The sequence below is a fragment of the Chlamydotis macqueenii genome, chromosome 8, assembly GCF_036417535.1.
Source record: "Chlamydotis macqueenii isolate bChlMac1 chromosome 8, bChlMac1.mat, whole genome shotgun sequence".
NCBI lineage: Eukaryota > Metazoa > Chordata > Aves > Otidiformes > Otididae > Chlamydotis > Chlamydotis macqueenii.
This window is the reverse complement of record NC_141563.1, coordinates 37,325,891-37,351,105: the sequence shown is the minus strand read 5'-3', so window position 1 is coordinate 37,351,105 and position 25,215 is coordinate 37,325,891. Positions and strand designations below refer to the sequence as shown.

Genomic DNA, 25,215 nt, shown 5'->3' with positions numbered 1-25,215 from the left:
CATCCTGACCCCACCCCGGACCACACAAACGCCGCCCTCAGGGCAGTTTATTTAAACCCAGCAGAGAACAGCGGCTTAAACTTCTCCAGATTTGCCTCTCCTTCAGGATCCTTTCACATCAAATCCTTCTGGTTAGCCAGCTTTGGGAACCATAATTCTTTTCTATTATCTACCCAAGTCCACGTATTTTTCCTCCATTAATTCAACCAGTACCTTTGTGCTGAAACAATCCAGATAGGATTTAATAAGCTTTAGAAAGACAGCACTGGTTCATATGCAGGAAATCAGATTTACCTAATTTTCAACTCACTTTTATAGTCACCGTAGTTCAAACTATCTTTACGTTGGGGAAACTCTTTTAACATGATAAAATGAAATACCACCTACGCTACGCTTCAGCTCGCTAGCCGGGTTTTTGTGATAAATTAAATGTTGATTTGTCATACCGACTTATCACAGAAAGTTCCTCTTTAATGAGAAGAGAGCGCCCTGTCCTGCAGTTAGTCATGGTTGTAAGTCACTAACCTAAGCTTTAAAATCAAGCTTCATCTTGTAGGCTTTTTTTTTGTTACCTGAACCTTTCTGCACGGGGGGAAAATGAATGATTTTTGGTTTAATCACCCACTTTGCGCCAAATGAAATGTCATACGTTGAAAATGGACCCGGCAGCACACAGCACAGATTTCTGTATAGAAAGAAAAGGGACATTTATATTTCAGTATTTGGACGGAACAAGACTTGAAATTCAGGAGACTGCATCCTGCAGAAGCAAACAGGATTTGGTAAACCCCCAGGTTTACCTTATTTTCTTGGGGATTGCTGTGGTCTCTCCTACTCCTCCAGATAGGCTGCGATTTTAGTGAAATCTCTTTGGTTGCTTTCTTATCGTTGTTCATCTCAGGGGGGCTTTCCTTGCAAGCCAAATACTGGGTACCAACCCCACCAAGCAAGATTGTCCTTTCTTCCCTGGGCTCCATCCTGCCCACACCGCGCAACCCTCCTGCACACCCCTGCAGCACAGCTTGCGCCTGCCATCAGGGATGCTTCACGTCTCCTCCTCTTCCCTGCCCAAAAGGGAAGCGCATGAGGATCGAGTGAAGTTTGCTTCCTCCAAAGCACAGCGTGCGCCGTACCCTGGTGTCTCCCTGCCAGAGGCGGACTTGGCACTGGCAGCGGTGCTGTCGGAGGCAGCTCGCTCCTGGGCAAGGCAGTGGGACAAGCCTTGTCTTGGCCCGAGGAAAACTGTCTTCTGCAACTGCTGGTACCTGTTCTGTGCAGCCATCTCCCATGTACCTGCAGAGCAGAGATGTGGGCTGAAGTCTCATCTTCAGATTATCTCTTGGTCTTCTCAGTCCAGATAACCTCATGGCTTGAGGACACCTTGGGACAGCAATGTAATGGGGTGGAAGGAGAAAAGCAGAAAAGGCAGGATCCTCCACACGGTACCCAACCCCAACCCCACACCAACCCAAGGCTCTCAGGTGACCTCTCCTCTTCGTTCACACTTGGCTCACCTGTTTTCAGACATAGCCACATTAGAGGTTTCTCCCTTTTTCAGTGCAGCCTTTGGGTTGAGCATCCCCACCTCACTCAAGATGGGTCATCGCGAATGAGCTTGGAAATCTCTGGTCCCCTTTTCCTCCCTCCTGCCCGTGGCTTTGTGAGACCAAAACCATTGGTTTCTGCCCGGGTCCATTTCCCCAGACAGCCCGCTGGCACCTGCTGCAAATGATTGTCTCCTCACTTGTTTCTCGACACTGTTTTCTTACAGTTTAACTCTCTTTGCATGCACTTACGGTAATATGTACTTAGGAACTTGAGAAAGACTTTGTATTACAGCAAGCAAATACAATTTCTTCAAAGGGCCTGAAAATAAATACGAATGGCTTTGGCTAAGCAAAATTGTCAAACTTTGGCTTCTGAAGTTAGGCGGAAAATGAGTTGCTTTCCAACAAAGCTGAATATATTCACCTCTCATTGTTTTCAGCGGAGATCTTAATGCTAAGTAATGTAAAACCAGATAAATTATTCAGATGTTTAAACATGAAATGCTCATCTGATGTAAAGTACTCACATTCTTAAATGCTTGCCTTATTAATGATTTATCCTCTTTAAAACAAAAAGTATTATCCGCTGAGCGCTGTAGCAGGAGGGCTTGGCTGCTTTGCAGCATTTTCTCCTGTTTCCAGCAGCATGCTTTTGCTGCCCCAATAGTTATCATAGAAGAATTAATGAAAACTGAGAATTTGGGGGTCTAAGAGTGGAAATTTTCACTTAACGCCTTTTTCTTCTCTTTGCAGCTCCCAGTACAGCCCAGTACGGGATCACCGGTGATGCCGAAGTCCTCTTCTCCTGCTGGTACCTTGTGTTGACACTGTCCTCCCTCACCAGCATATTCTACCTGAAGAACATCATTCTGCACTAAGTGTAAAGACCCATAAAAGGCTTTTAAGGATTCTCTGAAAGTGCTGATGACTGGATCCAATCTGGTAGAGTTTGTTAAAAGCAGCGTGGGATATAATCAGCAGTGCTTACATGGGGATGATCGCCTTCTGTAGAATTGCTCATTATGTAAATACCTTAATTCTACTCCTTTTTCTGATTAGCTGCATTACCTTGTGAAGCAGTACACATTGTCCTTTTTTAAGACGTGAAAGCTCTGAAATTACTTTTAGAGGATATTAATTGTGAGTTCATGTTTGTAATCTACAAGTTTTCAAAAGCATTCAGTCATGGTCTGCTGAGTTGCAGACCGTAGTTTACAAAAAAAAAAAAAAAAATTGCAGTAAAAACGTGCTTCTTTAAGGCTGCAATACAAATCTTCGGTTCCCTTCTTAAATAGCATTCTATCCACACTTGCACAGAAACTTTTTCTTTTTTGGTTTTAAAAAAAAAAATTCAAATAATACTGCCTTCAAAATATTTCTTGACAATATCACACATATCTAGATTTTCTTCTAGCATGATATTCAGGTTTCAAGAACGAGCCTTGTATTATAACTGCATTGTGCAGTACTGCTTTCCATTTTCTTTCCTTCTTCCTGCAAATTCAGCATGGGTGTGCCTTCATAAAACACTACTTTCCTCTTCCTCTCCAACAAATCTGGAATGTGTTTTGGGAAATGCTAGAGCATCCTTTTGAGCGTACGAAATCTCTAGGTGAGGAGAAAGGTGCTATCAGCTGAAAGGAAAAGCTCCTCTCCCATCTCCAGGGGTCACCAAGCTGCTTCAGACCTCACGTTTTCAGGCAATCAGTCAAGGGTAGCACCAACTCCTTTCGATGGTTTCCATCCACCACCACTAACCAGTAGGCAATCTCTGTAAAAACTAGTTTTCCCATTGCAAAACAACACAAATTATTTTGAGACATCTTTTGAATGTAGGAACATTTCCTGTGGTCATTCCAACCCAAGATTCGCCAATGGCTATCAGTGTGGGAAGCTGAATGATCAAGGTGAGAAGCTGAGCAGGCTCTTTTGTATTACTGGCAAAGACTGTGTGAATCGGTATTTTTCTTGCACTTAATTTTGTACTGGTTTGGCTAATTTAGCAATGATAAAGGATGCTTTTAAATATTAGATATCTGAAAATACATGAAGTATCAAGCAGAATTTTATATATATACTATATATATATATAAAAAAATACATAGAGCTATTAAAACGAGGTTGCTCCAATAGCTGTACTGAAGTGCATGCTGCCGTCCACAATAGAATTATCTTCACAGACAGGACTTCATCACCGCTGTGCTCACAGCTTACCTCAGCAGTTAAGGCCTCACACACCATTTCCCAGTACCGCAGTCTGCCGACATAACGCTCTCATTTCACTCAGCGAAGGATCAAGTTTCAAAATAGCACACAATGCTACTAACCCTTTTTTTTTTTAAACCGCCCCAGACAGCACTAACACAAACCGTTGCTCACAGCTGAAGTTAAAAATGCCATCTGTGTAAATCGCTGGGACACGACTATGGCCAACAGCTCTTGAATACAAGATCTCCTGTTGACCCCAGCAGATGCTGACTTGCTTGCAGAACTATTGATGACAAGAATAAAAAAAAAACACATTATCCACATTATTATTCCTCCGTTTTGCATATGAACTGCAGTAGGCGACACAATTATTGTACTACAGCATTTTTTCCCCTCGCAATAGGTTTTATGGGGAGCAGTGCCAGGTGAGCACTGTGTGTACCCACCAGTCCCACACTCAGCTTCCAGATCTCCCAGGGTCTGAAAAGGCAGACTCTGAGTTTCACCAGTCTCAGTTTCGCCATCCCATGCTAACGTGCAGACAGAACATGCAGTGAATCTGCTGTAGCTACTGATGAAGGGCACAAACAGAAACAGGTTGACGCCAAAACATGGCCATAAAATGTCCTGGGTCACTCTGCGTATGCTCATAGAATCCCAGAACGGTTTGGGTTGGAAGGGACCCTCAAAGCCCACCCAGTCCAACCCCCCTGCCAGGAGCAGGGACATCTCCAACCAGATCAGGTTGCTCAGAGCCCTGGCCAACCTGGCCTGGAACGTTTCCAGGGATGGGGCATCCACCGCCTCTCTGGGCAACCTGGGCCGGTGTCCCACCACACTCAGTGTAAAAATTTTTTTCCTACGGTGACAGATCCTACTATTTCTATCTCTGTATTTCCAGCCGTGTGCTAAGCAGTTGCTATTTTCAGAAGTGTGGCATTTTTTAAACCCTTGAATAACATGACAAAATTAATTCCTTAAGGAACCAGCATAAAAGCAATTCAAACGATACTACACGCAGTCCTGATGTTCTGCTCTCTCTTGTATTGCAGCTTTAAAGTGCTATATTTTAGAATCCATTCGCTAGGAACAGTGGTGCTGCAGAACGTGTCATGTCAGTGCAGTTTTATGAAGAAAGAAAAGTGATACCCATAGCCCAACTCATACGTCTCATCTCACATAGAACTGAGAGATGTTTCTATACTGTGGCTGGACCAAATCCTGTATGTATGATGTATTTCATTTCAGTGGTTCCTAATATCTAGACTGTGAGATTTCCAGCAACAGAATAGAAAGAACGGCTGCTTTATTAAATACGGGGGGGAAAAAGAAAAGTAAGTAATTATTGACTGTTTGCATTCATACCGGGTAGAGCTGCTGGATAACACGGACAAGACATTCAGTCTCATTTATGAATTTTCACTTAAATTTGGGAGGACATAATTACTGTCCAGTCAAAAAAGAAAAAAAAAAAAACAAACAAACCAAAACCCGCAAGCATTCAAGGTGCCAATGGCGTTTCCTTAGAGGAAACAGGTATTTAGCTATCAGTCAGAGCCGCGTGTTCAGCAGTGGGTACGTGCGTGTGCGGGTGTGCGAGGCGTGCGCGGGCTGCGCACGCGCCGCGCGTGCCCTCGGTGTCCGTAGGGTTGGTCTCCTGAAGGCTGCGTACGAGACTCTGCCCGCTCCGCCCTCCAGTCCTCCAAAGAGACACGGCCGCGCTTGGCTTTACGCCCCGCTTCATTCCGCAGACACAGCGCACGTAGAGCCAAACGCCCTTAATTTTTGCAGGATTGGAGCTGTAGGCGGTGTCGATCAAACAAAGAAACTCGGTTCTTGGCGAATCTGTTCCATGCGGTAAACCGGTAATTGTACAGACTGGGACTTACTGGGACTTCCTTCCAAAACGGAGGGAGCAGACTGCTGCAAACTGAACACGAGCATTTAACGAAACCTACCCACCCTGTAATTTGTGGGGTGTACTTGCTTTAGGCAACTGTTTGAAGGTATGTTCTACGCTTCCTCAAAGGCCTAACCCCTACCGTTCGTCTCTGTCGGGCAGATGATATTACATTTATTCCCACCTTTCAAACGCAAAAAATAAATGGCTTAGCTCCAAGCAGCAGAAATGAATATTTATATCCAGAGCGTTGTCCACGCTGGAAAGCCCACAGTCTGGAACGCTATAAGTTCCTACTTGTGCAATAACTCAGGTCTGCCGCTACCACCGCAGCGGTGACGTACGCAGAAGCAGCGATGCTCTAATTACGCGGTTGCTGATCGTGCTGTTACACTAATTCTGAATTAAAGGCTGTCTCACAACTTCTGGAACAAACGGGCTTTCTCAAGGGTTTATAACTTGGCGGAAATGTGTCCTTCTTAGCTAGACAGCTTTTTTTAAACTTCTCTCTCTATATATATATATTTTTTTTTTTTTTTAGAAGCAATGCTGTTTTTGAGACACGGGAGTGTTAAAAACCATCACCAGTAAAAGCGGCTTTTTTGCACATTTTCAGAGCTAGTGTTCTAGATGAACAGTGGTAAATGTTATGCCTACCAAAATCTCTGCTTAGCCCGTAGAACTGTGTCATTAGGAACGTGTATACCAAAATATGTATTTACATGGATAAACGATATGCCTTAAAGACTAAATATGCATTTACTTCTAAGACCAGATCAGACTTGTGCCCGGTCTGGAGGTAAATGATCCATATTTCATAGCCTGCCAGGGAAGGGTTTTTTCTTTAGAGGAAAAAAAAAAAAACAAAGAAGAAAAAAAAGCAAGGAAAAAACATTCCTTTCCTTTCAAAAGGATCTTAAATAATTTCCAAATTCTTGCATAAACTGCCACATATGAGGAAGTTTAGGAAAAGGACAAGTTTGAGGCCGGCACTTCAGCACTGGCGGGGCGTCGCCCTGCTCGTGGGCTTGGCCAAGGGCCCTCCCGTCCCCTTGGACCCGTGACTCCCGCGGGCGGCCCCGGGCCAGGGCGGAGCGCGGTGCCTGGGTGCCCCCTCCTCCCGCAGCGCCACGGGAACAGGGGCCACGCACCCACAGCCCTCCGGCCACCCTACAGCCGGCAACACCAAATTCTGAACAACAAGAAAACAGTGCTGGGGGAACAGGAATTAAAAATTCTCCATTCAGCCTTAATATTGAGAGTAGATAAATGAGCACTGACATCGAAGGGAGGAATTTAATTCCAGTTTTCCCGACCTGAAGCACTGCTGGTGCAGGGATGCTGCAAGCGCGCTCCGTTTGGGTTGGCTCTGCTTTTCGGTCCCGTTTCACGTTTCTCTGCCAAGCGTTGAGGGCAAGGGAGGGAATTTCTTCTGCGATCGGAAAAGTCCATAACAGAACTGAAACCAGCCAGGTCCAGGCAACGGCACAGGGGTCTCAGGATAATTTGGAAGGGATTCTCTGTACATCCTGCTCCAAAAGTTTGGTATCAGCAAGGGCAGGGAGAGTTCTACCAGGGCACCTCCAGCGCTGAGCACGTACCCAGCCGCTCCCACCACTTTCTGCCGGCTTTACGCCTGAGGGTTGGCTTCACCTTACACCACCAGCCCCGCCGGGGACTGCGGAAACGCAGGAGGGAGCTTGTCCTTTGCTCTCGCTCCAGGCCCGGTTCTCCCACGCGCGGAACCCACCCGCAAAGAGCAGTGAGAGAGAGCGGAGCCGAAAGCGGCCCCGCCGGCAGTGCCTGTCACTGCCCCAGCCCCGGGGCGGCCGGCAGGTAAACCTCCACCCCCTGTCAGCAGAAGAAATTCCATTTGTGCAGCCAGCCAGAATTTAAAGAGCAGCGAGGAGGACGCAGTACAGTCCCGCTCTGGCCACTACAGCCGCAGGAGTTTCCCCTCTTACCTGCCAAATATAAAAATACTCATTATTCCTCCACTTTTTTTTTTTTTAACGCTGCCAGATTAAAAGAAAATGCCAGTAATGATGATATATATTATATTTGGTATCCAGAGGGGAAAATCTGTTCTCTCCTAAGGCACATCCATCCTCCTCTTTCTTCTTTTTCAGCCAAAACCAAAACACAATTTGCGCATTACACGATGCGATTTCCGGGCGATACCATCAGCTCCTCCACGGATTAAACCCATTACAGCCAGGAGCACAGAGCTCCCATTGACCTCGGCGGCAGCGCCTTAAACCTGAACCGCACGTGAGAGCAAACCTCAAAGCGGCGGTGGAACAGCCGCCCTGCGCGCTGGCAGGTGCCCAACGGGGAGACGGCAGCGCCAGCTCTTCCCTCCCCGCCTTATTTTTACAAAACTAGACTTTCCCCATCCGCAGGGCGCTTACGTAACTTAGGTCGGCAGGCGCAGCCGCTCAGATGTGCTGCACATTTTTTGGCGCGTGGCTGCAGGTAGCGAGCCTCCAGCAGTCGCGGGGAGCCGCAGCGAGCCGGGCGGGCTGCTCCCCGTCACGCTAACGAGGCGGCTCCGTGCAGGAGTTTTTTTGCTGCGTGGAAGCCGCAAGAGGTAGCGCGGTTCATTAGGCTAGGAAAGCTTTAAAACGTTTAAGGAACTGGTTTTTCCTCTCTCATTTAAGTGAATTGCTAAAAGCACTGGGATGTTCTTCCACGGAACTTTGAATTCATGATTTTCCTCATTAACCTTGACCTTTTTACATTTATTACAATAAGGAAAAAAAAAAAAAAAAGAGGTAACTTTGGAGTAAGCTACTGCAAATTTACTCCCCCCAAGCTTTTAAAAATAGTGAGCCTGGGAGTTTGGGCCAGGGGAGTGATGGGTCTCTTTGCCACTATTTTCCATATAAAGAGGATTTAATGTTTGTTTGCGAAAAATTAAGGTTTGTACATCCATAAGGATAGTTTCTAAATTACTTTTGGCAAGATAGGTGCATGTATCCTTCCTTCCTCGGTGTTTATTAGCAGCAGAAAGACAAACTGAGCGAAGGGAGAGACACCTTCCCACCAGCAGCTCCCCAGAGCCTCAGCGTGGAGTGCCAGGCAAGGGTTCCCGCGTTGCTCTCAGCGAGCTGGAAAATAAGCTAGCAGGGCATCTCCGGGGAGTCGGAGGCAATCGGGAGCTCAGCTACGACGACGTGCTCGGCGCAGTCTGTGGCGGTTTAGTTCTGGGATATTTGCATCAAGCTTTTGAAGCCGCTGCAGACGCAGCTCTGTGCTTTAGCCATCGGTGAGCAGGAAAATGACAATTCCACCCAGCTTCCTCCAGGTATCCCTGGAAAAGCAAACAAGTAGCATCCCATTTTGCTACTCAGGCATTCTCTATAGTCTCATCAGGGCTTTTTTCCTCATTAATTCACACCTCTGGCCCCATCTCCTGGTCCCCTTCTCCCCAGCCGCAGGGAACGGGAAGGTGGGGGAGCGGGAGGAGGCTGCAGTGCTCAGACCGAGCTCCTAACCCGTAAGATGGACCTTCAGAGAAGGATCAGACAAACAGGCAGCTAAGATGACAAGGACGGGGTGTTACACCTTCTGCGGTGAGATCCGAGCTCCCGCAGGGCTCCGAGTTCAACCTGAACAGACCCGCAATGTTCTTCCAACTCGGCCAAACTTTCCTCCCCAAGTTGGACGTGTACGCGCGGCCGTCCTCAAGCGAGGGGAACGGTGTTAGAGCCTTTCCCTGCGGGCATAGCTTTACGTAGAGGCAGCGGCGCGGAAATGTCTGAGCGTCGGGCTGGCTCCCCAGCCGATGGAACACGTCGTGGCAAAGATACCCGCGTTTTTACAGCACAGTCATTTCTGTCAAGGGAGGTTCAACAAGCGTCTCGGTTTTCGTTTCAGTGCCTTAAGCACCTTTTTGTGAAAGGCCACAGTCTAAGAGAGTACATTTTAAAAATTAATTTCCCCAAGTTAATCACTCTCAGTAACTCGTCTCCCCAGCGCAGTCGCTCCCACGTCAGATACAGCGCCAGCTCCTCGGGAAGCGAGCTGGCGGCAGCGCCAGTCGAGAGGCACTGATGAGTGCTTCTGGGGTGATATTTCTCTCCAGAAGATTTGAGATAAGACACTTATTTCTTCCGAAAAAAATACAGCTAAGGGCTTTGACTTTATATTTGAATACAGAATTAGCACTCCGGTAAAGGTTAATGAACAGAAGAAGGTAGTAGAGAAATTTGGACTGAAATACTTCTGAAACGAGCTCAAGCACGTGCAGGTCTCCAGGTGGGTCTGCTGCTGCAGAAGGGCCCGCTCCCCCGGCCCCCGCGCGCGGCCAGCGGGAAAAACGGCTCAGAACGGGGGAAGAGGAGGAGGAGGAGGGCGAGGAGGGCCTACCAGCACTTGGTGTGCAAAGCCATGCTGGTGATGAGGCATTAGGCTCAACCGGCTCCAAGAGCGAGAGATTGACACCAGTTCCCCCCGCGGCAGGGCTTGTCTGGCTTTACTGGTGTAGGATGGAAGGGACAGGGTTTTACTGCAGGTGTTGCATGCGGCTGTTTGGTTTGGCTTTCGGCTGAGACCCCTAAGGAGAGCACAGGATCTTCTCAGGGGCCTTCATTTTCCCAACAAACTGTGGTCTTGAAATACAATTTTTTTTCTTCGCTCCCCATCAAGTTGATGAAAAGTACTTGTTTTACGCTGCGGTACAACGTTAATATTCACCTGAGCTGGGTGAACTGGAGCTGGTGGCCCCTATGGCTGGGGCACCCAGCTGGGATAGTTAACTAATTAGCTAACAGCTGGGGTTAATTTACCCAAATTAGCCAAAGGGCTATTCCATCCCATCTGACATCATGCTCAGTATATAACGTGCAATTATTACTCTCAAGCTCTTCATCTCAGAGTGGCCCCTTTGGGATGGGTCTCTTTCATGAGCAGACCACCAGGGATCAGGCCAATTTGGGCAAAAAATAAACCAACCTTACCCCCCAGCTCCAATGCTTTCTCAGTCTCTAATTCCTCTCCCACTCAAAAATCGTGACATCATTGCTGTAAATGGCAAATAATAACGATAAATACTGGGACTGAGTCTTAAAATTAATCACAAGAATTAGTTGTCAAGGGCTATTAATTTAATAATCACTTGTAATTACTGTGTTTATGACTTCTGTCGTTAAAGGCATATCACCTATATTTAATGCTCACACTATTAGCAAAACCTGGGAGCTGTGAGAAGTGCTTTAATACTCCAATAAATTTAAAATATTTTGGAAAGAAATCCCTTCACACCTTCCATAGGCTGAGGCAGGAGAGCCAGAATCGAAACACACCCCACTGGTTCTTGGTGCCAGTACTTTCCAGTGCCAGGCCAGCTACTTAATACAGCATCAGCACCTTTGGAAGGGTTAATGAGAATAAAACAAGTACAGGACAAAAACCATCCGTTAAATGTAGAGAGACACCATCTGAAAACAAAAGCCAAGCCTCGTGGAGGTGGTGAGCCAAATCTGGGCGTAATTATCCATCCGCTATTCAAAATATTGTTATTAAAATAACCCTCGGCTCAAATTCCAGCGCAGCTACCACACCCAAGGTAGACAACTTGTACAGAACATGTGTTTGGGCTCCAGCGGGCCACGTTTGCGCCGGGCGCCCCTCCGCTCCGCAGCAGCAGGGTGTCCCCCAAGCGCCCCGTGTCTCGTCACCAACCTTCTCCAAGAGGAGGGGTGCCTGCTCTCCGAGACGCAGCCCCCAACGCGCAGTCAATGACACATGCAAACGCACTTAGCCACGCACTCCCGCAGATGTTCTTAATTAAAGCAACTCGACGCAAGCCCACATAAAGCAATAACCCCCAGGACTGCCTTCCCGCTCTCAGATGTTCTGAATCACCGCTGCAGAATACTACAGGAATATTATTTTTCCAAGAGTGAACCACTGGCTAAATAAGCCACCTGTTAAATAAATACTCCCACTCTCCAAATATTGTTATTTTGTTTTCCAGACTACGCACAATCTGGATTTATTTCAGATGAAGAAAGATAATCACTAAAGTAAAAAAAAACCAAAAAACAGTATTTTGACTATTTGAAACTATTCATCTTGTGTGCACATCTGCTCCTTTGCAAGCTGGCAGAGCTCTTGCATTAAAAGAGAATCACAGTTACTGATTAAGCTGGGAGCTAATGAATTTCCATCATCAAACCTCTTCACTTTTTTAACTTCTTCAGGCCTTGAGTCATTCCTTACTCACTCGGCTCCGCTTCCCAGTCTGTGTATCTTCTCACAGGGACAAATCCCAAGCCAAGATTGCTGGAGCGAGTTTAGCTCCAGTGTCATTATACGATCGCTCTTCCCATGCTTTAAAAGCCAAGGTTATCCCACCTCCAGCCTGCCTGGACAGGAACATCCCACTGCACACACCGAATGCACTCAGTTCAGTCTTTAGGACCCCCCTTTCCCCACCCAACACAGCCCTTAGGAGTCACCGGATTCATTCTACAGGTTGGACATCTAAAAAAAAAAAAAAAAATAAAATAAAAAACAACCCAAAACTCACACACAAAGGATAGGATAGGATAGGATAGGATAGGATAGGATAGGATAGGATAGGATAGGATAGGATAGGATAGGATAGGATAGGATAGGATAGGATATTTCAGTTGGAAGGAACCTACAACCATCATCCAGTCCAACTGCAAGAAAACATTAAATAGCCAACACTGCCATTTAAGCCCATATTTCTCTGTGGTAACGAATAAACTGGACCGTATCTCTGAGCCCCCCTGCAATCCCCAGGCACCACTCGGCGAGGAGCCAAGGGCAGGGCAGCTCCAGCCCCGCGTTTCCACTTCCCCCACAGCCAACCTGCTGCACCTCCCCGGGTCCCATGAGAAACCAGAGCACCGAAACGATTCAGACAAAATAGATATAAAGAGAGAATAACTTGACGCCAGATCTCAGGGTGATGCTCTGAGACGGGACGGGCGCCGAGGCCGTCAAGCCGGCCTTGCTGCTGGTACCAGATCATCCCCCATCCACGCCAGGTTGTACCGGCACAGGAAGCCCAGTTAGCTCGCTGAGACGACTCGCACGCGCTATTATACTTTGTGAATAAGGGTATACAGCCCCAGAGCCGTGGAAATCTGCCTGATTGGCAGTAAAAGCCAGGCCGGTGATCACCTAAGTGCATAAAATGTGGCCATAAATTTGCACCGGCATTATGAGTTCAGATAAAATTGCAGGAACAGGACTGGACAAAACTGCGTTTCAAAACCAGCCCCATTATCGCCCGTTCTCGTCCACAGAGCGCCTTTGTGACACTAATTCTGCATGCTGCTGTTCTGCGTGTTCACACAGATTTTCCTGCTCTCTGCCACTCCGCGCCTCGCAACTTGTCTCCATCACCTTTAGCTGATGTTTCTCTCATGGCTTCTGAATATGCAGCAGCAAAATCCTCCATCCAAGTCTCACACTCTGTCCTTAAAAATAACTTCTCCCCCACCCCCCAAGACACAGTCAGTTCTCATCCAGGTACAGGCTTGCCTGTATCTCTTAAACAATAAACCCCAGCAGCTTGGGACTTTTTTTCCAAGTGTCTTTGTGCACCTTGACTCTCATGTACATCCTTAGGAAATTTCAAAGCCTCTATTACTCATTTCACTATAAATGCAGCTCACACATTAATGGTGTCTGTTAATTAGGCAGCTAACTCCCCCCTCCAAAGAAAAAAAAAAAGACCTAAAAAAATTTTACTGCTTCTCACCTGAAGCTGTAAAACACGTTAAGATATTTTAATAACTGAGGCTTTAATTAGGGCTGGCATGTGAACTGAGCAAGCCCTGCAATGCCCAACGAGCGCGATGCAGGGGATCCAGAACAGTCTGCTGCTTTGGAGAAACTGCAGTCTCGGACAATTAGCAGAGAGGAAAGACAAATATTCCGCATACTTGAGCCTATGTCGCTTTAACAACAGTAGTCCACAAAGAACATGTTTGTTTGGAAATATTGCAGTGCTCACACATCAATAGGGAAAAAAAGAAGTGAGAGTTGCATCCTTTCCAGACAGTCCCTTTCCTCACCTCCCCATCTCAGCCCTTTCCATAAAGAAATCCAGGACTCGTTTCACTCAAAGAGCAGACTTTAGATTCCTATATTCATGTCAGGGCAGCATTAAATATTAAAGCCAGATATTAAAATTTCAAAGAACCTAAATTAAACCTGAAGTATTCAAAAATAAGTGTTCCTGAATATTTAATGCTAAGGATTTCATAATTAACTTTAGAAATCTCCCACATTAAGAAAATGAGGAGCTACCTAAAAAAAATGTGACCGTCACAGTGACCTTCCAGTAGGCTGGGACAGATGCTCCCAGTCCACAGAAAGATGCGAGTTTGGGGACTAAATGAATCAATGACGGTGGTGATAACGGTGGTGGCAGTGGTGATGATGGCGGTGGTGATGGTTGTGGTGCGGTGACGGTGGTGACAGTGATGGCAGTGGTGTGGTGATGGTGACACAGCCAGAGCCCGTGGTGGGATGGGGCAGGGCTCCGTCTCCTCCGCGGACCAGGGCAGCTCATCCGTGGGCGGCGGGCGGTCTCTGCCACGCGGATTTCAGAACAGCGCACTGATCAGGCCGAGCCCCGAGCTCCTCGCCCAGCGGCGGGGCCGTAGGGAATTTTTTCCCTCCCAGCGCCCAAGTTCTCAGGGCTGTGAAGCAGCTCCAGTTATAACGTGCTTCGTAGAGATTTAAAGCGTTATATAAGCATCACAATTTATTATTCTAATGACTCCATCCCACATGCATTTTATAAATGGAAAGTTGCTTTAAATCGACGACATGCCAGATTTTTAGCTCCCTCAGAAAATCCGCGCGCAGCAATAAGGCCAGCGATGCAGAGCACAGCTTGGACGCGGCCAGAAGTCTCTAGGTGCTGTCACAAGCGGGCAGCTGATAGCTGGGATCCTGCGGTTGAGGCCTCTTCTATCTGTGGACATCAAATAGAGCTGGGGGTAAAAAGAACATAACCAGGCGGCCGTTGCCTTCCATCACTGTGAAGAGGTTTAAATGCCTTCCCGAAGTAGAATATCGGTCTAGAAGAGCAGCAGAGTCAATGGTACCGACTGCAATTTAACATCCGTAATTAGTCTAATCAAAGTAAACATGCCTTTGCATACGCACGTATAAAAGTCACTGAACTAGTACGGTAAAGGGAAAGAAAGTTGTCAACGGTGACACAAAATCATTACCGTTCTTTAGGAGTTAACCGGTATAACGTTGCAAATTACCACTCAGGAGATTCCTGGGAGCGTCCCGAGGCCTGGGAGAGGCGAGCGCCTCTGCCCGCCTTGTGCCACCGCGCCAACGATGCCTCGAGGACATGGCTGCAATTCCAGTTACCGCTCCCGGACCTTCTCCAACGCGCTTGTTCCGCGGCTCCCAGAGAAAGGCTTAGCCAAGGCAAAAGCCGGAGGCAGGGTGGCAGGGGAGGGCCAGAGCCGGGAAAGGGGAGCAGGCGCGTTCCGTCAGGGCACGCTGCGCCTCGCAGGCTGTTATTGTTTATGCTGTTTGCTAATTTGCAGGACTTACTTATTTTTAGAGCTTCGCTCAGTAACGCACAATAGATGTCGCAACGTTCCCTTCGGCAATATGCCAGCTTACGGACAGAGGGGAAGAGAAGGGGGCTGAGGAGATAAAACCACATCCTGACAAAACAATGAAAGAAAAATCAATCTTTATGACAGATGAGCGAGCGAGATTTACGGCGCAATCCGAAAGCACAAAGAGATTCACGGTTTCCCGGGAAGGGTAGCCAGGCAGCGTTATCCTACAGACGGGAACACCGTCGTGCTCGCAGGATCTCTTTGCTTATTTCTGAGCGCATCTCCCAGCACAGCTTGCTGGCGTGGACAGCCAAACCGCACCGATCTCAGCGCTCCGTCCGTGCCGCCGCGCCTCTCCTTTCGCCCCGCGCCCCAACCTCTCCGTCGCCAGCCGTTCCGACGCGATCAGCCAGCTCAGGGCACGCGCTCAGAATATCGCTGGAGATCAGGCGCAGCCCCAGAGAAGGAGGCAGCGCCAGGCAGGCCCCGCTCCCGCGGTCAGAGCGGCTCGTAGAATAACCACACGGCAGATCTGCTCCGGACGGGCTGCTGGCTGCCAAGGGATGGTGTTAATTCCTGTCCGCTTTTACCTAGGGTCTTCTGTAGCTAGCCAAACTGACCAGCCAGCCAGAGCCTAAAGAAATACTGATCTGTGAATTGCCTACCATGTGAAGCTTAGTACGTACTTCACCCTGAACCAGTTTAGATTGCTTGGCATTTTTTACCTGAGAAGCAAGAATCGCACAGCCAGACCCTCAGGGGATTTAATCAGACCCTCGGGGGATTAATCATCCATTTACTTCAGCAGGAAAAAAAACTCTACTTCTTTTTTCTTTTCTTTTTTTTTGGTAAAGTCTCTCCTGTCCTGTCATGGCTATCCCTTCCTCCTCCTCAACAAAACCGATGGCGATCATTTACAACAGGTAAATCTAATCGCCTCTGCCACAGAAAGGGTCCGCAGCACTTCCAGAGCCGCGGCTCAGACACTAAGAGTTCACAAGATGCATGACTGAGGTGGACAAGCTATTGTGAGAAATGTGATCAGAGCCTTCCCCAGGGTCTTATTCCGTTTCCTTGATGTCTTTTACTTCACATCATTTTAAACTGAAGCCAGGCAACAGCATCTGCCATCGCCTTCTGCACTTCGCTTTGGGGAGGTACAGCAGGCTGGGCAGGGCTGTGTTCCTAATGACACGAGAAATGTTGATTGAATAAAGAAATTAGTCCAACCTTTCGGGAGGTAAGGTTCCCCAGGGAGAGGCAGCTATCCCCCTCGCAACCGAGGGGCCTGGGCACCCTCACAGCTGAGCATCTTCGTGGGGCAGGGACACGAAAGCTCTGCTTGGTCGCACTGTGTTCCCCCCAGACGTGGGCTCCTGCCTGGCTGTGGGATCCTGTGCGCTGTTGCTCGCGGCCTCTTGCTCCACGCAAAAGGCTGAGCGGGCGGCCCAGCTGCTGCTGAGGAACCTGGAGCAGAACAGAGCAGAGCTCCCAGCTCCCACCTGGGGAAGGGACACTCCTCCTCCCCCTCCGCCTTCCTCCGCTCTGCTCTCAGATCTCCTCAGCACCAAGCGCTGGGCCTCCTACACCTACAAACCAAACCCGTTTCACCCACCTCCCCCTTGCTCCCAGCCCCTACATCAGAGTCTGCAGCAGAAGACCACAGTGAACCCGCTCCAGCTGCGAGTCCTCAGCAGCGGAGCAGACCCCCCACGACTGTCGTTGCTGCTGTCATGCCACCAAGGCGAAACTCGCAGCCGTCCCAGGATTTGTGGCAAAACCAACAAGATCAAAAGTGGTAGCAGGATCTGCAAGGACCAGCTCAGGCTCAGCCAGGAGAAAAGATGAAGCAGGAAGGGGTTTCTTTCCCCAACATCTCTTAAAAGATCTCAAAGGGCAGGTTTCAAGAGCAGCCCTACGGGGAATTTTCAAACCCACGCACAAGGGCTGAGCACACGGGCCAGCCTCCGGCACGCGCGCGGGTCAGCACGGCCGAGGGACAGGGTCACCCGGTCGGTAATTTAAAGAGCGACCAACGTAGAGCACCGCCAAAGAACAGGGCAAACCAGGGGACCAGCAGACTGGTGGTGGGTCTTCCAGACCATTCCCAGTTTGCCACTAACACCATTGCCACAGATCCTTGGCTCTGACATAATGACACAAATTACATGAACGCTGACAAAATAATTAGTTCGCGTAGCACTATGACTGCGCATGGGATAAGAGTGACTATGAGATCTGATTGGCCATTTAATACTGGGGGGAATTAATTCATCATTCACGCAGGTCTGGGCCATGACAGCAATAAACCAGTTGTCTGATAAAGGCAATGGCACTAAAAAAAATAATTTTTTACTGATCTTTTGCCCCACCGACCCAGCAAATAGAACGACGCAGGCTGGGAGCCGCACTGCGCGCTCTCGCTCCGCGTCCCCTTCCACCCCTCCTGCACCACTGCCTTCAGAACAGGGCAGGGCAGGAACCAGCGCAGAGAAAAACCTTGACAGCACCGGGCTTACGCCTCGCTGCTAAGGTACCAGCTGACCGAACAGAATCCTTAATTTTCCTAAGATAGTTTCAAAACAACGAGTTTATCATTTGCAAGGCAAGTCTTGTGTCCATGCCCTTTCCTCCTTCATTCGCTGAGGGTGGGCGACGGCAGTTTTATTTTGCACAAATTTCTTTCGCTAATATTCATCCATAATCATCAACAAAATAACTTAATACATGTAGGCGACTATAATGACAGTAAATGCTGTGTAGGAGGCATAATATATGCTTCATTGTCAACGCTTGCATGCTGAATTAAATACCCTATTCTGGTCAAATGCTAATATATTCGATGAGCACTTTTCCATAAACAGACTTTTTAAATGCAAGAGAATAAAAAGGTGATACGAATAACATATTGAAACCATCCGAGAGGCGCGAGTTTAACAACCAGTGGGGTTTTGCAGCGTCTTGCTTGATATTGGCTCTGAAATTATCTGCATGAAAAAAAAAAATACTCAGGATAGGATCACAGCCGCCCTAAGTGCGGTCGCCCGGCAGGAATAAAGCGCCATCAAACCTCATTTTAAACCGTATGTTCTTTTTTAAATGGACTCTGCCACAGCTGGCAGCCCTGCAACACATCACACTTTGGCTCCCGGTGAAAAACAACCCCACCTCACCGCACGAAGGCATCGCTCTGCCTTAACTCCCCGGGCTGCGTCGCGCGGTGCCGACGTGCGCGCAGACCCGCCCACGCATCGTGCGAAGCGAGAGAGACGCGGCTCGCCTCCGAGCAGTGCCGGTGAAGGCCCCCCTAGACAGGCTTCGTGCCTTTGTCCATCTGCCGCAGCAACGTGTGCCTCTCATCTGTCACCGGCCCGCTGGCCACCGCGTCCTTCAGCAGGACGCCAGGCCTGCCGGCACGCCGGGCGCCTTCACGCGCGCCAGCGAACTCGCTCTGGGCGGGCTCCGGCGCCCGTGCTTTCTCGAGGGGCGCGGGAACGCTTCAGCAGAGCTACTGGTAGCTCTCAGCACCATCGTTTTCCCCTCAGCCAGAAGAACGTCTCCTCGCTACAGATTCAGACTTCCCAATTAAAATGTATACAGCCCTGATTTGGGAGCGTACGCGTTCCCAAACGCGGTTCCCCAAGCAGTGGAAAGTTAGCGGGCCGGCTCGGTTCAGCCAAACGGTCCCGGGTCTCCCGTACGGCACAGCGCCGTGCGGCACCGCGCGCATCAGCCGGACGCCGCAGCACGGGGCCGCGCGCGCCCCGCAGCTTCAGCCAGCGCTGCCTTGTCCTTGGTAACCCGTAACGATCGATGGTTCCTCTTCCCCGCCAGACCTGTGATTTTCCTCTCCTCTTTTGCGTTGCGGTAATTGGGCAGCCTAGGGATGCGGCATCATGGCGAGCCCTGAGCAAAAACGCCCCAGGTACAAACGCATCTAGCTTATATTTTAATTACTCTGCTAATACGGGGAGGATTTTACAGAGCAGCAACCGCCTTGGTGCGGCGCCATCTGTTCTTCCTTCCACAAATACGTTTTCCTCGGTGATCCAGAGCAAAAGGCTTAGCACATTATCATACCATAAGACAATTTAAAAGAATAAATAATTCCTGCAACATAAAGCTCCGTATTAAAAAGCCAACGTGACAATAATACCTGAATGATGCTACATATATCAGAGCTAAAAATAGATTAGAGAAACAAAAAGTACAGCCAGAGAAGTAAGGAAAGCATGTTTTTAAGGTGATTTATTAGGAACTATGAAGCAGTTCTGCCTTTGTGCTGAGCTTTGAACAGGGAAATTGGAATAAATAAAATTATTTTGCTGCATTAATAACTTGCTCTAAAACCACACGTATGCATAATATGCTCACTGGCTGCCAAGTGAGGACCACGATTTTAAGGACAGATTTTGTTGAAAATCTTTATCTAGAAAAATGAATGAGTCAAGACCGCGATCCCGACCCCGGGAACACGAAGGGAGAGGAGGGGTGCCGCGGCAGCCACTCCGGGCACGCTGCTCCGAGGGGCGCCCGCCCCTGTCCAGGAGTGACGACTCTACCGGGGGTAGCACGGCCGCGTCAGGGAAGGCGTTTCTGGAGGGCGAGATGATAAATCGGAACTTTCCGCCATGTGAAATAGATGAGATTTGCACAAGGGAAGGAATAAAGCGCCATTTCTCATCCTTCTCTCCCCAAGCAGATCCCTGCCTGTCGCACCGCGGAGAGCCAAATGGTGCGTTAGCAACCTGGAGCTCCAGCAGCTGCCAACGGAGCTGCTTGATGCAGTACAAGGGCCTGGCTCACTGGTTTGAAATAAAATTTAAAAATAAAAACTTAAAAAACAAAAAAAAAAAACCCAAAAAAAACCAAAACAAAACGAAACAAAAAATAAAACCCCCTCTCTGCCCAAGACCAGTTTTACTGGGCTGGTGGACTTCCAGAGATGATGTGGCCAATGCCCACATGCTGACGCTCTGGAGTATTTCAAAGGTGCTTACTTAATTACAAGCTTTTGCTTTACTTGCAAAGTATGCCAGGCTTAATGACATGTCTTTCCAATATCTCTTGGTCAAAAAAAAAAATGAAACAAATGCTAATCTACGAGACTTAAAACTTCATATTTCACTTGTGGAATTTAGAACAAAGACCTGCAGCGCAGGTCCACCTCTCGGCTGAGGAGCCGCGGTCCGTCACGGCCCAGGGCCTCAGCTGGGCGCAGGAACCGAGCGCAGGATGAGAACTGGCCACGGCCCTCCACCTCCTCGCTGCTTGCAGAATTAGCTCTCCTTTCAGGCTAACGTCAATGCTCCGCGTTTGAGCTCTGACGGGCTCGTTCGCCAATTATCATCAGTGTCTTTTGTGCAGCAGCTTACCCGGGCTTTTAAAGCTCGATTACAAGCGTGCGTGAGCAGCCAGGATGCCTGCCACATTTTCATGCTGAAAATAAATACATAAAATATGACAAAGTAAGACTTTTATTAGCGCCATACTTTTAGGGAAGAGGATAAAACATCCATTAGAAATCCTGTTAACAGCATTGGTCGTTATGAGAAGAGGGGAAACAGCTTTCCAAGGGATTTGATTTCTTTTCTTTCTTCTTAATGGGTACTACTCTTTCACCATCCCCAGCAGACAATGCTGTCTATTAACATTTACTCAGCAGTTACCATTTTTATATTTCCTCATAAGCACAGCGATTCAAATAATGCTGTTGCTCCACTCTGGTATCTCTCCTTGGATAAACACGGATAATGATCCGGCACCAAAGCGGCCCCTGCTCCCAGTGACGCTGCAAAAGTTGCCAGGTAGGGTAATTTGGCTAATTCCATCCTGCCCCATACTCAGGAAAAACCACGTTTAAGCATCATCAGACAGGGTTTTGCAAAACAGTTGTTTCTCAGTTTTTCTTCAACAACAAAACGCAGTACTCTGAGGACCTCCGATGTGCCTGCACGTGCCGCCCCTGCCCAGGAGGAGCAGAGCCGCGCCTGCAGCAGACCCAGCCCAGCACGGTCGGTTGTCACACGGCTTCGCTCCGTAAGGACAGAGCTGAAAGAGGCATTAACAGGAGGCTCAAGCGTTTCCATTTAATACTTCCATATTTATTTAATTTACCCCGCATGCAGCGCAAAACCAATTACAGCGAAACACCAGATTTAAATACGATGTCAATCCAACGACGCTACAGCGGCCTGATTTGACCTCTGTGGGCCAGGGCCAACCTGTAAGAGAAGAGAATGAAGCAAGAACCAGCCTGGGCGTTTCCAGTTAAAACCAGAGCAGCAGATTATTAGAAAGGGTCTGAATTATTTTTACCTGGGCAAAACAAACAGCAGACAGGATGAGTTCTGTAAGAGACAGACTAGAGCTCGTTTCTAGGACAAGAGGAATTAATTATGAATGCCTATGGACATAGTGAAGCTACTATAACCCCCTCAGTCTTTTCTCTCGCAGAGCAGGTCTAATATGTAATAATATGGTACATTCTGTGCTACAGCTGGGGAGCAGGGTGTTGCCATATCTGTTAAACTCGTTCGCATGAAGGGTTAGGCTATGCAGCCCATACTCAAAACCTAATCTCCCTGTTAGCTTCCCAAAGCTTCCGAAAGCCTGACAGATACAGCCCAATCTCAGCTATCGAGCACCCGCTCTCGATTACTCGGCTGGAAAACAAGATCAAAGCCAATCTAGAAGCGCGGTTACTGCGTTGTTAATGCCTCTCTTTCAAAAAGCTCGTACAGCAGAACCCACACAGGGTACAAAGCCAACGCACGTTTTAAGACGTGTGCACGAGCCGCGTCACTGCGGTGCGTTCTCCCGCAGCACAGCGGCCGTAAATAAGCGGCTTACCGTGGCAAGTCCTAATTTCTAAGGTAACGAATGGCTACTTTACACGCGCTGACTTTGGTCTTCAATCTGCTGAGCCCCACGCACGTGCGGCCCTTGTTTTGGCAGGTTTGATGCGCCTGACCTTTACGCGGCGTGAGATTGCCATTTAATTATAAGAGGGCACTAGCTGGCCCGGAAAAAGGAATCGCTCAGCAGCAAACCCCGCACGTCAGGCAGTGCCGCACGCTGTGCGATGGGGCCAGCAGCGCGCAGCAGGACTCCTCTCGCGTTCGGGAAATCGCTCAGCAGAATTACGGTTTCTGATGGCCAAGCTACCTACAGGCAAATAAGGTCAAAAAAGCGTTAAGGAGCACAAGGAAAGCCTAGCATTATTCACCCGTTCGGAACAGAAAGCTTCCACGTCAACCGCTAGCGCGTAAAGTAAACATTTGCACAATCCTTCACCTACGTAAATCTAACAAATGCTAGAGAATTCCTGCTGGTTTGTAACCATGACTTCTCCATGAGCAATGGCAGACGAAAGGACGGGCGGGACAGCGCTGTCTTGGGTGGCGCTTGCCCCAGCGGCAAAAGAAGCCAACACACTACCCTACCTGTGCAGGGACACAGGGACTGCAGGTTCCCGGTCTCCCCATCGAATCCCTTGCAGGCACATCAAAGAGCGTTCTGGCGCCCATATTTCATAGACCGTAGTGATAGCCCCCGGCAGACTGGCACGGGGACTCTTCAGCTCTCCTCTCAATGCAGCATCGCTTGTGAGATCCCCACGTGGAAGAATCTCAGTGTGACTTGAAACACTGTTCATTGAAATGAGTTTTTTTAAAAAAAATTTTAAAATCTCACAGGAAGAATTCAGCATGGGATAGTTGGAGTCTAAGCCCTTTCTTTATTCACAGGACCCCGTTTCATCATGCTGCCTTTGAAAATCTGAGAGGGAGTCCGTTTTACATAAAGTTGATGAAAGAAAACAACTGTTTTTCCATTCATTTTAATATCGTAAATGTTAGATCCTTTTTGCAAAAGACTAGTATTCTTCTTATCATAAAAGAAGTCATTGTTATTCGTGTTATTTAGCAAGCACAAAACTATTCTTTCCAAACAAATACTTTAAAGGGAACTTGCCAGGTTTGACACGCATGATGTAAGAAATGACCCACACTAGCAAAACGCTCCTATTAAAATAAATGCAGAATCAAAAACGTTTATTGAAAGTACAAATCCCTTGATCCTAAGACCCAAAGAAAGGAAGACCCAACTTTGGGGAGCTTACATGTGAAATCACGATCCGTATGGCAAAGGTGTTCTAGGAAGCATCATTGGGTTATTTTCTTCGTACAGCTCCTCTTCTGTCGAGCTGCAGGTAACGCACACAGTCTCTGCATTTTCCGAGAGAAAGCAAATTTTGCCTTTATTGTGTCAATGCTGGCATTCCCATGACAGATTTTGTCCCCTTAGAGCTAGGTATGTGTTTTTGCGCAGCAGGCCTTTTCCCCTGGCAGCGTGCTCTGCCGTCAGGTAGCCTTGGTGGTTAAGATGAAGTCAACCCTGCTGAGATCAGTACGCCAGGACGGAGGAGCTGGCCTGGCGTCTTTACTTCTGACTCGCCACCATGCATTCACGGCAAACGCTGGACTTCCCTTCTCGTTTCCACTCGACAGAAAGCGAGGCAGAACCAGTACGTTAGAATATGTAAAAGAACAAAAGTCAGCCTACCAGCGGAGGTGCCTGACCCCCATGCAGGGCCACACTAAAACAGACAAGTTAATAGCAAGTAATTGTAAAGGTTTCTGACAGCCAACCGTACGGAACCAAAGACACACTGGTAATGCAAAGAAAGCAAGGACGCGCTGCGTGTTCACGTGCTGAGACGCGAGGCATGAATAGAAAACCCTACAGACAGGATCATCCCTGTAAAGGATACCCCACGCACACCTGAACTGTAACAGGAACCATCGCTTTCACACACTGCCCCAAATCTCAGTTTAATTTAGATTAAGTAAATTTGCTCTGATTTTATTAATGAGCAGACTGAATAAGAATCAGCCGCGACGACCCGCTCCTAATGAATTTCAGAACTGTACACAGTTAGCTGGGGTGCGGGCAAATGTCAGCAAGTAACGCTGCATTTTATTCCAGGATGAATAAAGTAGCATACAGATAAAGGAAAAGCCAACTTCAGCCCTTACTTGTGCACGAGCAGCTTTCTTACAAAGAAACCGTTGCCTAAAGTACGCTGTAAATGTAAGAAAAATGCCAAGCACAACTCAGAGGTGCTTCTGCACAATGTGCCATTCATAATTTCCCAGCCAGATTCCACATTATGGCCGATACCCACCACACCTTTATCTGTCTGCTGCTGCTGACATTTCTGCTTTGAGCCCAACCTACAGCATCTGCGTCAAAAGATCAGATATTGCACTTGTTTGTTTTCTAGCTTGCTTATAGCTGATAACGGTATAAACCGAGCGAATCCGAGGAAATATAATTCATCGCAGTACACTGGTCACCCTGGCGCTGCTGCAGAAATACATTCCTGTGCCTAGTGTGAACCCAACTGCATCAAATTCCGCTTCGACGTCATCAATCAGCACAGAGAGCGCTTTCCCAAAGCTCCTGTGGGGCTGATGGAGTGAAGCCAGGCAGCCTGCGTTGGCCGGCGCGCTCCGCAGCGGCCAACGCCGATGCCAAGAGCGTGCTCCCGCGGCGTCCATCCATCTCCCAGCCCGACAGAGCGGCCGCGCGGTTCCTCGCGTGCGGTAGGATCTCGCCAGCCTGCAGCACCAGGCTGCGGGTAATGCGAAAACGCTGCCTTTCCTCTCTCTGGGCGAGCGTTAGCCGCAGAGGAGACAAAGCCATCTTAGCACGGTAAATGCACGGGTGATGGGAGATGACGGAGTTACTCTTCCCTGCCTTCACGTTGCTTCTGTTCAGGACTGTACGTTATTGCAGAACCAGGCTGCAGACTGTACATCGCGTTACGATTAGAAAAGGATACTTACATTACTCTTTTTTATTCATTTCTAAATAAATCATGTCAAAAGGACAGGATATGGTGAGGATTTTAGTTTCTAAGAAGTGGTTTGCAGTAACTAAATTAAACGGTTGCCTTATTTATGAGGACTGAAGG

At 48.3% G+C, this 25,215-nt stretch overlaps 1 protein-coding gene across 4 annotated transcripts in view; it reads left to right on the top strand.

The window, feature by feature from the left end:
• NEGR1 (neuronal growth regulator 1) overlaps positions 1–25,215 on the top strand; it is a 726,879-nt gene that overhangs the window by 248,922 nt on the left and 452,742 nt on the right. For 3 of the 4 annotated variants that reach the window (XR_015259134.1, XR_015259132.1, XR_015259133.1), the window contains exon 7: positions 2,301–4,454. Coding sequence is in view for 1 of the 4 variants with exons in the window: in XM_086752860.1 (XP_086608986.1) it covers positions 2,301–2,425 (125 nt within the window). In the remaining 3 variants the exon portion in view is untranslated. Of the gene's footprint in view, positions 1–2,300; positions 6,078–25,215 lie in introns of those variants that run through there. The other variant, XM_086752860.1, reaches the window with a different exon arrangement.